Consider the following 14,534-nt stretch of genomic DNA (forward strand, 5'->3'; position numbering starts at 1 on the left):
ATTAAGTTAGTTGCTGATGTCTGTGAGACATCTAGCTGGCGGGTGGCAGTGACTAGCAGGTAGTGGTTACATGATTATGAGTCTGGAGCTTAGGAGAAAAATCAGAGCTAAAGACAGAGAACTGGGTGCATTCACGTGATAGTTAAAGCACTTAAGAAGACTAAATAAAGTGAGAAGAGAACTGAGCTAATGCCATACTCTGGAGATACTATTCATGGGTAAATGGAGAAGTAAATTCTGAGAAGGAGACAGAAAAAGTCACAGCTGTAAAACAATTACCATGGCCAATATCCAACCATGCACAGGTGACTAAAAAAGGCAAACAACATGGCCAATATGGTGAAACCCCCATCTCTACTAAAAATACAAAAACTAGCCGGGCATGGTGGCGCACACCTGTAGTCCCAGCTACTCAGGAGGCTGAGGCAGGAGAATAGCTTGAACCTACAAGGTGGAGGTTGCAGTGAGCTGAGGTCGTGCCACTGCACTCCAGCCTGGGCAATGGAGGGAGACTCCATTTCAAAACAAAAAAGACAACAACCAGTCATGTTTTCTCTTATTTGATTAAGAAGATTGCTAATAATTTCTGATATATTGCTTCCTGTTCCTCTACCTTTGGGTAATCAACTGACACCTTTAATCCTAAGACTTCTGCCATCTTGGAAACAAAACAAAGGTTCTTGGTCACTGCATCCTCCTGTCTCTGTACAGCAGTGCTAACTTTGCCTTCTATTTTTTGCCTTTTACAATCATCCCCAAGCATCTACCCAGATGCCTTGGTCCTTCTTCAGCAATTCTTTTTTAGTTATCAACAGAGGTTCCTACATCTGTTGGTTCCTACCTCTATGGATCTATCTTTTAATCCTCATAGACTTATTTGCATTACTAAAAGAGACATGGTAAAGATGTTCTCTTTTAGTAATGCAAATAAGTCTATGAGGATTAAAAGATAGATCCATAATAATAAGTTTCAGGAAATTTGCTTTCCTGTTATCTGAAAGATGAAAGCTGCTAATCTTAAGAAAGAAAGAGGAAACTAATATTTCTTACATTTCAGTAATCACACGGCAGCGTGCGGTGTGCTTTATGTTCATATGTAACACCAGCTCTGCAAGGGAGATACCATATTTTGACAGATTAGGAAATGGCGATTCAGAGAGATAAACAATAACAGCTAACATTTACTGAACACATGTATTGTTCCAAATGCTTGATTTTACTTAATTCTGTCAACATCCTTATGAAATAGGCTGTCATGTTTTCCCCATGTTATCGTTGAGGAACCAAGGTATAGCGTGGTTGAGAAGTATTTCCAAGGCCACAGAACTAGGAGCTAAGATTCTACCCTATGTAATGTAATGTGTCAGGAAACCACACTTTTACATTTTCATATATAATTTACTCAAAACAATGCAGCTACTAATGGGAGAGTCTGGGATTTCAGGCCAGTTCTGTGTGATTACAAAAACTGTACTCTCTAGAACTGATGTAAGGAGGGTGGTCCAGCCTTTACTTTTGGAGCTTAGGACATTTTGGAAGGGCAGGGTGATTTTTGAACACATACTGGGGTGTGGACTGGACTGTGGGACGTAGGCGAACCTGTAGATAGAGGGCCCTGAGAAATCGGAGGCGTCTCAGACAAACTGAGATTGCAGGAAGCAGAAAACCAAATGTTTACATTTCAGAATTGCTGAAGAAATGGGATAGGATTGGATTGTCCTCCTCCACATGCCTTCTCTTTCTCCTCTTTTTTTTTCTGCATGGCGGAAAAAAATTCTGCCATGAATTCACAATTCTCTAATTCAACATTAGGTATTCTAGTTTAACTCCTGTGAGTTAAACTGATGTTCAGCAAATATTTGTTGAATAAGCCAGGTTTTGTAACTAGTCTGGAAAGCAAACCATTGTTTGTAAGTGATTTACAGAATTTCAAATAGCTGGCTTATAAAACAAATTCTGAAATATACCATGTGTATAAATGGGAGACTGCCTGTTTATTCACATAGGAACCTCCAAACATATAGAAGTAAAGACGCAGGTAATGCAGTCCTTTTGTTGTTGCTTTTGTTACTAATGAGATTAATTTAGAGTCTTTGGCAGGCCATCCTAACTTTCATATTACTGTGTTAATTCTCTTCCTTATAGTTTGATATTTAAAACTTTATCTTTTACAGATGCTTATAAAAGCATAGACAATTTTCTCACCGAGGATCAAAGGAACCATTTTGTTGGGTGTTTTGTAGATTACATTTATGACAGCTGCTGAAATACTCTCACCTGCTATTTATCAGAATAGATAATGACTTTTCTTTTATATTTGTGGTTGTAACTTTCCACAAAGCTAGTTTTCCTTGTACCCATATTTGTAGATTACATTTATGACAGCTGCTGAAATACTCTCACCTGCTATTTATCAGAATAGATATCATTCTGGTTGTAACTTTCCACAAAGCTAGTTTTCCTTGTACCCATAGTGATTATTAAAATTGATATATTACCTCCACTTTTCATTTTTATTGTGAAATTAATCAGAATTGGTCAAGCATTTTTTATAACTATCTCTTAGAAAATAGGAAAATATTTGCTCTTCCAGACTAAGTGCTATCAGGAAAGAACATTTCTGAAAACGTGCCAGGCTTGGCCTTCTTGTTGGCATAGAGATATTGTTGAGAAGTTAGTTCAAGGTCTGTGTCGTAGGCCTTATTTTTTAAATGCCTGCTCCTATTTGATTTGACAACGTAGATTGGTTCTTTATCTCTTTTCTTTACCTACACTTCCTATATAGTGATTGGATTTTCAACCTTTAGTGTGAGAGAGTATGTATCATATTTTCTTTCAGAGCTATACACATATAATCCTATATGTGTACATATCTGCATATACAGATAACATTTGACGTAAGGTTTAGGGCCTCTGAGGACTCAAGATTCATGACTTAAACACAAAGCCAAATTCAAATAGCTACGAAGTCTTGAAGCCACTTCAGGCCATATAAATCACCTAATCTGTACTTCGATAGCACTTCATTCATGTCTTGTCTTTATTATTCTAGAGATTTTATTTCTCTTTTTTCTGTAGTAAGTAGTGACCACTCTTTTCCTGTCTCTTTCTCTTTCCCTTCAATACCAAGCACACAGCATAAAACTGAGCCAACTATATTGTACTTAGAAATTGATTAAATAATTGAATGAATTAGCCTGCCCTGTAAAATTCCAGAGAATAAGCGCCATTTGTGTTTTTTTTTTTTTTTTTTTCTGGTAATTGTATACCCAGCTCCTAACCCAGTGCCTGGCCCATAGGAGGGACTTTGTAAATATTTGTTGTGTAATCATTGCATGACTTAATTCTGTTAATTGGAAGTGACTAGTTTATCTAACTCTTCTAAGACTTCATAGCAAAGTATGTGTTTTATACCAACTTTATCTTGAATGCAAAAACTTCAGTAGATACTACTAACAGTTCAAACCTTGTATCTCAATTAAACTATTTGTATCTTTACATCTACTTTCCCTTTCCATCCTACAACCCACCATCCAATGTCTTATATTCCAAATAGTCATCAGCACTTATACACTCGATGAGCCCTCAGCTCCATGCCTTTTGGGTCTTGGCTTCTCTCATTCATACCTTTGATCAGGCAACACTAATGTGTCGAGCATTTACCAAGCACCAAGTATTGAGCAAGTTTCCAACCACGCAGATATGGAACTTAAAATCCCCACTGTCCCTCATACAAGTTAATTTTCCAAAGGAGGAACTCTGCATGAAAACAGAGCATTATAATAGTGTAGTTTAAGTACTAACAGTCAGGGAAAAAAATTAAGACAATACAGGTGAGTTCTTCCTGCTTTTTCCTGTGCCTGAAGTGTCTACTTCCCATGTCTACCTTCTTCCTCAACAGATGTTAATATTCTTATCATTTAAGAACCAGCCCAAATCTTTCTTCTTCATTAAGTTTTTCTAAGTTGTTTTGTTTTTATTTCCTACTCCCTTGCCCCTAAATGCCTTTTATTGTGTTTGTTGTAATCCTCCATTAGACCATGGATAACTGTAAGTTAGAATTGTATCATTTCCATTTTGGTGCCTTCACACAGTTCTTTACACATTGTTGGTTTCTTGAATGGAAACACTTGTGCTTACTTCATCATGACATTCCTCCACCGCACCCTTCCCCTCCCCACATGATTCGTTTCAGTTGAAAGATCCCAAAGTCATTTCTTGTGTTGTTCTTTACCTATATGTTGTGGTCGGTTGCCACAGCAACCATAGCATGGTTGAAAAATCGCTCTTCTTTTTAACTTCTCTCTTTTGAATTCAGAATGAGGAACTAATGGGTCAACTAGGATTGTTTGTCTTCTAGTCAGACAAGTGTTTGCTTTATTGTGGAAATTCACTTACTGTTCACTCATTTCTTATATTTTAAAGCAAGTTTCCTATTCTTGGAGAATCTAAATCTTTTTTTATGTTTGTTTTCTTCTGGATTCCAAATAAATGGTTTTGAAATCATTATAACATTTTCAGGTTTTATTTTTATCAACAGTTTATTATGTTTAAAATTATCCTATGTGTCTCAGGTACATGTGTTGTGAAGGGCCTAGAGACAGAGTCGCTGATAAGAAAGAGAGAGCTAACCAGACACACAGACACACAGCAGGTTAATGTTCATAGACATTTGTAGTGTAACAATGCCCTGAATTACCCTCACACACGTATTACAATGTAAAATATTCCCTTTATTTCTAAAATGTTTTAGGCCTAATAGCTTTGAAACAGCTATAAAAAGTTTCTTTCATCACATTCTTAAGGAAATACTGTTGACAAGTTCAGTAAAAATAATTGACTTCTCATCCTCAAAAGTGTGCTTCCTCAGTTTACCACTGATTGCAGGAATTAGCCTGTTTTAAGTGATAGAGCCACATCACGCTTTTCACTCAGGCTGGCTCCAGGGATGGCACAGGTTCAGGGCTACTGTATGGAATGAAGAGACACTATCAGGTGTAATTAAAAGCAAGGACTTTGAAACAGGTAGATCTGAATTCAAATTCCAGCTTTAACACTGTCTGGTGGTATGACATTGACAGTTACTTAACGTTTCTAGGCCTTGTTCATTCATCTATAAAACGGAGGTAAAAGCATTACAAACTTTACATGTTTGGAATAAGGATCAGACGAGACAGAGTATATGTTAAGTGCATGTCTCAGTATAATTTTTTATAGCCTCAACTCACTGCTGAGGAGAGGTGTTCATTCTTAGTTAAGAAGCTAATGAAAGACCGTTATTCGGCTTTCTGGAAAACTGAATTTCAGCTCTCTACTGTGTTATCTAGAATATCTCTGTCTCATTTTTTCCGTCTATAAAATTACAGCGTATTTAGTCTGATCTGTCTACTTCACAGGAATTTCAGAATAGCTAAGCTAACAAATGAGGGGGAAATACCTTTGAACTGTTTAAATGAAAAGTACCACAAAAATAAAATAGTTCTCTTGATACTGTAAACTCAATTCGAACCAAATCTGACATAAACTTATAAGAATACAGGCCTTTGAGACCTTATCCTTTGTGATAACCTAAGGATATTGAAATCGTTTGCTGAGTGACAAGTGTCTACAGGCATTGCTTATCTTACAGGAGAAGCTGCGTTGAAAAAAATACGTTACCCAAGCTTATAGTAGCTTCCTCTTGATGATCTTTTCCATGAAATGGAAGTTCAATGCTGTTCTTAAAATACACATTTCCTGTGACAAAGCATTACAAAATGTGCCTCAGTGTAACTGTCATATTTCAAAATACATGCTCCAGGAATTGAAGAAAACCTTAATCATACAAACATTAAAGATGAAATATGTGAATAAAAAAAATTGAAGTTACAAGCTAGTAGTAGACTCCCAGAAATTTAAACATGTAAAAAGCCTTAGAGATAACCTAATCTTTTTGTCATAGGTGACTTATTGATATTTAAAAGAAAAACAAAAGCTTTTCTAAAAGTAAATGTTCAACATGTATTTTTGTCACAGATAGTGTGTTGATTTTTTTTCTCAAAAACGGCAAAAAGTAATAATTTAGCCAAATAGTGAGACTGAGAATTTGAAACAGGATTCTAGATATGTTGAATGAGATAGTTGTTGACTGAGATAGTTCAATTTCTCAATTTTAAATGTCAACAGTTATACGCAAATGTGAATTAGGAGCAGAAATACATTCCTAGATCTTGATCAGACCCATGAAGATATTTTATTTTTAGTTTCTGAAATCTGTGATACTCAGTTATAAAAATGGGATAAAGTTGGTGGCTCGTGCCTGTAATCCTAGCACTTTGGGAGGCCCAGGCAGGCGGATCACGAGGTCAGGAGTTCAAGACCAGCCCGGACAGGATGGTGTAACCCCATCTGTACCAAAATTACAAAAATTAGCCAGGCATGGTGGCGCGCACCTGTAGTCCCAGCTTCTCAGGAGACTGAGGCAGGAGAATTGCTTGAACTCAGAAGACCGAGGTTGCAGTGAGCTGAGATCACGCCACTGCACTCCAGCCTGGGTCACAGACTGATGAGACCCTATCTCAAAAAAAAAAAAAAAGTAATAAAGTAAAAGAAAAATACAAAACAGTTTAGAAATATCTGATACAGGGAAACAACAGGGTGATTAAAAATGCCAGTCAGACATCTAAATTGGGGCCTAGATTATCAGATGGAGAGACTGGAGTCCCAAATTAATATAATCAGTGAAGAAATATTATAAAAAGAATTGCTTTCTAAATAGCAGGTCTTGCAGTTGCTCAAGTTTCCTTAGTCATTATTTCAAAACTGTAACTTTGCTTTACTATCAACATAGGATGCCCAGAATTTGATCCTGAGACAGGAAGCCTGTGTTTTTGAAGTCACACGTTAGTTTAGAATTTTAATTTCTCATGATCAGAAAAGATAATGACAGGTGTTTCATTTATTCTTCGCAGAAATCTTGTCAAATACTTGACCAAAATAGTTTTATAAAAACTGCAGCATGAATATTTCGGTGTTCTGTGCAAAATTAGATGTGAGTGTGTGTGTGTTTGTATGTTTTCTATGCATGTATCTAAAAAGTAAACTTTTTTTTTTTTTACTTTTTCTAGGGCTGTTACAAAATACAGAATTTTAATAATGTAATACCCGAAGGTATGAACTTGAGTTTCCTCATTGCCTTAATTTCAAATAATGGAAATTACACATGTGTTGTTACATATCCAGAAAATGGACGTACGTTTCATCTCACCAGGACTCTGACTGTAAAGGTAGTAGGTAAGCATGATTAGTGTCCAGTACATACAACAAGCATGTGATCATCTTGTTATGGTTTTTAATAGTTTATTACACACTAGTATGTAAATTGTATAAGAAAAGAGATTCATGTTTTTTGTTTACAGTACTGTCTCTAGAGCCTTCAACAATTCCATGCACATCGTAAGCATTCAATAACTGTTGGTCAACTGAATGAATATGTGAATAAATGAATGAAGTAAAGGTAGTTTGGGGAGGGAAAGGAGCACCAGACAGATCTGTGTTCAAATTCTGTCACTGCCACTTATTAGAAACATGACTTTGAACAAGGTCCGTGTCTTTATCTGTACTCTGGAACTGCAATTGATTGAGAATATTTAAAAAAAATATTCATATTGTATTAATGCAGTTTCAGGCAAGCAATAGAGACTCAGTGCAACACTTTTGTCAAAAGAATGTTTTACTTGGATTAAGTAAACTCTATTTTTCTACATACTGAAACTGCTGTACCTATTGCTGAAGGTATTTGCTGGCAATAATGTTCAACCATTATTTTGCACTAAGAGAATAGGGGGTGAGAAACTAGGAAAGTGGGAAAGGCAATTCTTAGACAGAGTTGACAAACTCCTAGCAAACCCAGAAATATAGAAGTAGTGTCAGGATATATGACTTTTGGGGATTACCCCTAAATACCACTGTGTCCAGTGTATTAAAAAAGATAGCATCTCTGGGTATTGTTTTGTCATACCCCATCTTTTAATAGATGGAAACATTAGGCTCACTGACAGGAAGTAACCTGTTTAGAGACACTCAGTGAGTTACTTGAAGAAGTAATTCTAAATCCCGGGTCTCTGCTCAGGGCTTTTTCTACTGGTCTGACATGATTTAGTATAAGTTAGCAACAAACAGCCTTTCATATAGTGCAAATAGTATTCAAACAATGTTGTAATCACTTCTGTTCTTTTTCTGCTTACTTTCTAAATAATGCTGAGTTGGGGATTAATTCATAAGAAAAAAACAGACTAAATTTTAGAAGTCAAATGAGTAATGTAACCTTATATTCATCTTATCATCTTAGCAGTTGTTTCTAATATATGTACTTAAAAGTATGCATTTTGGGGAAGTTGGGAATAAGCATACTTGGTCACTCTGATTAACAGATTTAAAAATTCACAGACAGATCTGGGCACTGGGGGCTTCTTTCTCAAATTTCAAGCAACACAAGTTTGTTGTTTTAAAGCTGCAAAGTATTGAGTATTTATAATATGCCAGTAGCATATCCTTAATATATATTACTTAGTTTATTTCTCATAGTGAAACTGCGATATGAGTTTTAATTATCCTCATTTTAGAGTTATGAAAAATTAACTTTTCAAAAATTAGGAAAAACCAAGTAACTTTGCTTTCGCATATTTATATGGTTAATATATGGCCAAATCAGGATTAGAACTTGGTTATTAAATCTTTGGAGCTCATACTTTTGAAGACAATACTAAAAACTCTACTCAATGTATTATTTTTAAAAAATTAGGAGTATTGAATATTATAAAGAGCAGCAATCTCATAAACAAACACTCAACTGGTAACTAGTCATCAAGTAGACTAATGTGCCGGCCTTAACATCATGATTGTGAATTTTCCATTTATTTACTCATTAATGTAATACTTATTTAACCAGCTTCCATACTAGACACTTTCGGTAATGTTGTGAAGAAATACAGAGAGAAGAAACAACTGACTAAGGCATGAAAGCAATTAGGTATTATGCAACATAAGACATCTATCTCATGTAAGCTTTGGAAAGCTTTGCTAAGCAATCTGACCTTAAGCATGGAGGGTATTTAGTATGTTTTATTTTTTTCTTTGTAAAGCAAAAACTATTTTTTTCTATGCTCAAAACACTTTCGTCACTAAATGTGTGGCTTTTCTATACAAAGTAATTTTCACCTTTTCTGAGGACACTAACTGCATGTCCTACAGTTTAATTCAATTTGACACCAGTTATCCAGAGTTAGCACTGACCCCACAGGTGAAGGACTCCTTCCTAAAAGACTGCCCCACCCCCTACTTTAGATTCCAGTCACAAGCAATAGTTTCCCGCGTTACCCACAACTCTGCCTGAGTTGGCTACAAACTTAAGATTCCTACTACTTCTTCCTCAGGTTCTGTGATTTGGTATAACTGCTCACAAAACTCAGGAAAACCTTTTACTTACCCTTACTTGGTTATTATAGAAAATATTATAAAGGATTCAAATGAACATCCAGCTGAAGAGATACATAGGGGGAGTTCTGGAAGGGTCGTGAGTTCAGAGCTCCACCCTCTCAGCTTGTGGATGTCCTTACCAACCCAGAAGCTCTCCGAACCTCATTGTTTAGGGTTTTTATGGAGGTTCTGTCACACAGGCATTATTGAGTAAAAGGACTGGAAATTTCAGCTACACTCCCAGACTTCCAGGGATGGGTGAGAGGCTGGAGATCGTGTTAATCATCTATGGTCTTTCTGGCTACTAGCGCTCATCCGGAAGCTATATAGGAACCCTAGCCACCAATCATTTCATTAGCATATAAAATCCACTCGTTACTCCAGAGATTCCAAAGGTCTTAGAAGCTGTTGTGTTAGGAATTTGGGACTAGAACAATATTAAAACAAAAGATGCTCCTATTACCCCTGTCACACAGGAAATCACAGGGGATTTAGGAGCCCATGTCAGGAACTGGGAGCAGTCATCAAACCTGTATTTCCTTTATTTTATGCTTTGCTTGTTTTAAATGAGGTGCAGTAATTGAGTATATCTTGGACTATAGGCCTTCTCTAAAACAACCGACAAATTATGCCAGGAAGTTAGGCAAGATTCAGAGAACAGCAGAATTTTTAATAAGGCTACGTGATTTAACATCATCTCCCTTTTTTATTTCCTCTAACACAGGCTCTCCAAAAAATGCAGTGCCCCCTGTGATCCATTCACCTAATGATCACGTGGTCTATGAGAAAGAACCAGGTAATTACAGCTGTGTCTCTGAATTTCACTTGGATTCTCTTAATTACAAGGAATAAAATGTCATTTAAGTTAATGCAAGAAAGTAGACGACTGTTGTAGAGAAACACATGAATTGAAACTGAAATGTCAGAAACCAAGGCAGCTCTGGAGATCAGTTACTTCCCTGATCCCGTGGGCAACTCAGGAATTTTTTGCTTCACTCTCGGTATCTGCTCCCTTCTCCCTCTGCTAGCCATCTTCCTCTGCTGATGAGTGATTTCTGTTTGATGCAAAACTTTAGCTTGTACAGGGCTTTGGTTTGCCAAGGCTGCAACATGGGCACAAGATTTAGACATCCTTCAAGCTCCTGCTCCATTATGAAAGGTCAGTGGTGGATCTTGGAGGCAAGACTGTGAATATAATAGCTAACAACTGAAAACACTAGGAGACATTGATGCAGAACACTATTGAATGCTTACTGTGGCTCTTCGGTTCTTCTTTTAGTTTCCATAATTTTTCATTGTAGACAAAAATCATTGGTAACTGACCAAATACGGGATAACATGTTGCTCTTTTGACTCAAAGCCTCCCACAGTTAAGTGAACAGGAAACTATAGAAAATTTTAACACTTTCTATGTTGTATCACTTACAATAAATCCAGTCCAAACCCAATGAGAGGTGTTAACCTAAATAACAACAAAGACAATAGCTCTCCAAAAAGAAAAGGATTTATTCAGGAATGAATTGCAGATAGCAATCCAGGAATGTGAGTGCTATGGCATCCCATGCGGGAACCGTAGCCATACCCAGAAAGTATAGGAACATAACAGTTTTGAAAGGCAAAGTGAGGAAGATTACATAAAGTTGTTCTGAAATAATTATCCTTGGTTATAAGAACCAATAACAGGGTAACATCCGTCCAGGCTTGACTGGCATTTGGTGGTCAGACCTCCTCACAGAAATATTATTTGTTTAAGAATCGTGCTGGCCTTTGTGCAAGATAGTGGTGCTCAGAGTCTTTGTACTAGTTTTTATAATAGGCATGTGTGTGTGAGGGCCCTTTTTATATGACCTCCCAACTGTTTTTCTTTGGAGTGTGACACGAGTGACTCCATTTTGACTCTGACAGCTTTCACAGAGGTATAAAAGAGCATCTGTTTAAAATGTGCTAAAGATGATAGTCAGTTGTTAATGGGTGAAAGCAACTGAGAGGATGCCATTCAATAAAAAAAAAAGGTGGAAAAAGAGGTATGTAGTTGTTAATGGAAAGCTGACAAACACAGGAACTGTCAAAATGCATCCTCCACTTGACACACCTCTTGTTTCAGGCAGTGCCTGTTTTGTGGTCAGTAGGGAGTATGTAGGATATGTATCAGAGAATGAAAAAAATTAAAATGTTTATGGAGTGGGTGCAAGACACATACAGCCCTGATGCGTATCTCTGGGCCATATCTAAAGGGTCCCTGAAGTCTTCAGCTCACTTTCCTTAAGCCATAAGTACAACTTGTCGGACATGCATGCAGTTGCCAGACGGGTCAAGTGGCAGTAACTTGAGGGTGATGTTTCCGAGGGTGCTCCCTACCCACACTGCAGCGGGGTCCTCGTGCTCGCTGTGCATTTTTGCAGCTGGCGACTTGAACTGGATTGTGCACAAGCACCATCGGTTTGCCAATAAGTTTAACCTGGATGTGGAACATAGATGTGGACCTCTTTGCCATCCAGTGTTTGGGTGAGCACCGGAGGCATAAAGCTTTATAGACCTTAAAACACTGACCATTACAGGCAATCTTAGGGTGCATTTTGTGCATCCTTCTTATTATTTCTATTTGGTTCCTCTTGCCAATAAGCATCAGAAAAATTGTATGGAGTCCTCTTTGGGGTAGGAATGCTAAGTCTTCATGCAGAAAAGCTGCATGGTTTCTGCAGAGCACAATTGGCTAGAAAGGCTGTAACATTAAATGTTTATCTAGAATTAACATGAGTAGGAGTAAAAGTAGCTGGGGCATCAGGGCAGGCAGCAAAGCATTCTGGAGCGAGGGGGCCAGGGTGGCTGGGAAAGAGGCTGATAAAAAAAAATAAATCAATTAAAAGAGTTCAGGGACTTAACAAAATGAGATTTGACCTGTGCCAGAACTATTTTGAGAATTTTAAATATGACATTTTTCCTGGTATGAATAAATTTATAGCAACAAACAGTAATAAAGATACAATTGATCTTGTATGTTATGTATGTTGACAGAGAAATTTGATTTTACTCTAAAAAAGATAATAGTGATCAACATAGATGGAGAACAATGCCAAAAAAAATCAAGATAAGTTTGAAAATATGACTTGCTTTGTGAAACACAGAGAACATGGTAAGAGGCTGAATTTCCTAGAATTAGGTATGGCTTTATATAGTCATATGAATACTCTTCCTGCTGTCAGGGTAAATCCTTATTAATAGCATAAATATATTTGTCTGCCTGTCAAACTATGCTGACAGAAGGATTGTTGAATCCGTGTTCCCTTTATCTTTCTTAGTGACATACAGATATGGAAAACTGGAGGGAAAAGACTTAAGGACGTTGCAATGGGAGGGTAGATAGAGTATGGCCACTCAGTCAGATAAGCCTAAGTTCAAATTAGGGTGACGATATAATTTATCATCTAAACCAGGACACTTTCTGTGAGTAAACATAGCCACTACCTATTAATATAGGTAACCAGGAAAGCAGGCATAAAACAGAACTGTTCTGGGCAAACTGGGATGGAAGGTCAGTCTAGGTCAAATCCTGGCCCTTCACTTTTTACCGATTTAACTTAGGAATATCACTTAGCATCCTTAAGCTTCAACTTTTACATTTGGGAAACATAGATTTTAAAAAATACCTTATGGTGCTTTTGTAAGATTAAATAAGACCATTAATAAATATAAATATTTAGCATAATAACTTGTACAAAGTTCTTAGTAAGTATGTTGCTACTGCTGCTGTTACTACTGTTTTCTGCCTAGGGATCTCCCTAACCTCATGTTCCATCTCAGAGGGATAGCATAGAGTTTTCTATTTTTAAGTTATCTTAAAATTTATTGAATGCACCCTGATAGCTGGAGCATTTCAAGGTGGGCCTCCTCAGCCAGATCTCTCTGTGATGGTATTTCCCCATCTTTCCTAGCCAAGGACTGAAGATATGGAGAACCTGTCCTCAGTCACCCTTCTTGAGGAAAATAACAAAGGAGAAGAGCAGTCTATGGAGGTCTAGGGCTAAAAAGGATATTGTCAGAGACTTTTTTTTTTTTTTTTTTTTGGAGATGGAGTCTCACTCTGTTGCCCAGGCTGGAGTGCAGTGGCACAGTCTTGGCTCACTGCAACCTCCACCTCCTGAGTTCAAGCAATTCTCCTACCTCAGCCTCCCAAGTAGCTGGGATTACAGGCGGTGCCACCATGCCCGACTAATTTTTGTATTTTTAGTAGAGACGGGGTTTCACCATGTTGGCCAGGCTGGTCTTGAACTCCTCACCTCAAGTGATCCACCTGCCTCGGCCTCCCAAAGTGCTGGGATTACAGGTGTGAGCCACTATGCCTAGCCTTGTCAGAGACTTTTTAAACAAATATCATCATTTTATAATTTATTTAGATTACATTAAAAATGGTCACTTTGGTAGTTTTATACAAAGTTGATGGCCTTCTGTATTTGGTTTTGCTTGTTTGTTTTGGAATGAAGTATGGTACATTACCTTATGGGAGTCGACTAGAGAATTACTCATAAGCAGGGTTTCAGGTACACATAACTCGTAGCTTCTGATTAGCCAGAGTGTAGAACCAATATAGCCATGTGAAGGATAAACACTAATGGGCTAATTTTGTCTTTGTTTTTTGTTTTTGTTTTGTTTTGTTTTGTTTTGTTTTGTTTTTTGTTTTTTTGTTTTTTTGGGTTTTTTTTCAGGAGAGGAGCTACTCATTCCCTGTACGGTCTATTTTAGTTTTCTGATGGATTCTCGCAATGAGGTTTGGTGGACCATTGATGGAAAAAAACCTGATGACATCACTATTGATGTCACCATTAACGAAAGGTATCATGGGGGCCAGCAAGGGAGTGATTAACCTTTGTTTCTCAACTTAATGATCTCTGATGTGTGTTCTAGTCAACGAAAATAAAAATTCTCATTTTTCCCTATCACTAACAAAAATCGGCAAGATTTTCAAATCTTTGGTGATTGCATCCCAAACCAGGGTTACTGGACTAGCAATGCAAGGAACAGATGCTGCCTGATGACCAGTGGAGAGCTGAATTAGAATGTTCTGGGGCTGAGCATCTTCA

General features: G+C 37.3%; 1 protein-coding gene across 6 annotated transcripts in view; it reads left to right on the forward strand.

Moving 5' to 3' along the window:
• IL1RAP (interleukin 1 receptor accessory protein) overlaps positions 1 to 14,534 on the forward strand; it is a 149,077-nt gene that overhangs the window by 98,413 nt on the left and 36,130 nt on the right. For all 6 annotated transcript variants that reach the window (XM_063704459.1, XM_019024722.4, XM_063704460.1 and 3 more), the window contains 3 exons: positions 7,107 to 7,272; positions 10,181 to 10,252; positions 14,160 to 14,286. In XM_063704459.1, the coding sequence (XP_063560529.1) occupies positions 7,107 to 7,272; positions 10,181 to 10,252; positions 14,160 to 14,286 (365 nt within the window). The remainder of the gene's footprint in view (positions 1 to 7,106; positions 7,273 to 10,180; positions 10,253 to 14,159; positions 14,287 to 14,534) is intronic.

Source organism: Gorilla gorilla, chromosome 2, assembly GCF_029281585.2.
Source record: "Gorilla gorilla gorilla isolate KB3781 chromosome 2, NHGRI_mGorGor1-v2.1_pri, whole genome shotgun sequence".
Lineage (NCBI taxonomy): Eukaryota > Metazoa > Chordata > Mammalia > Primates > Hominidae > Gorilla > Gorilla gorilla.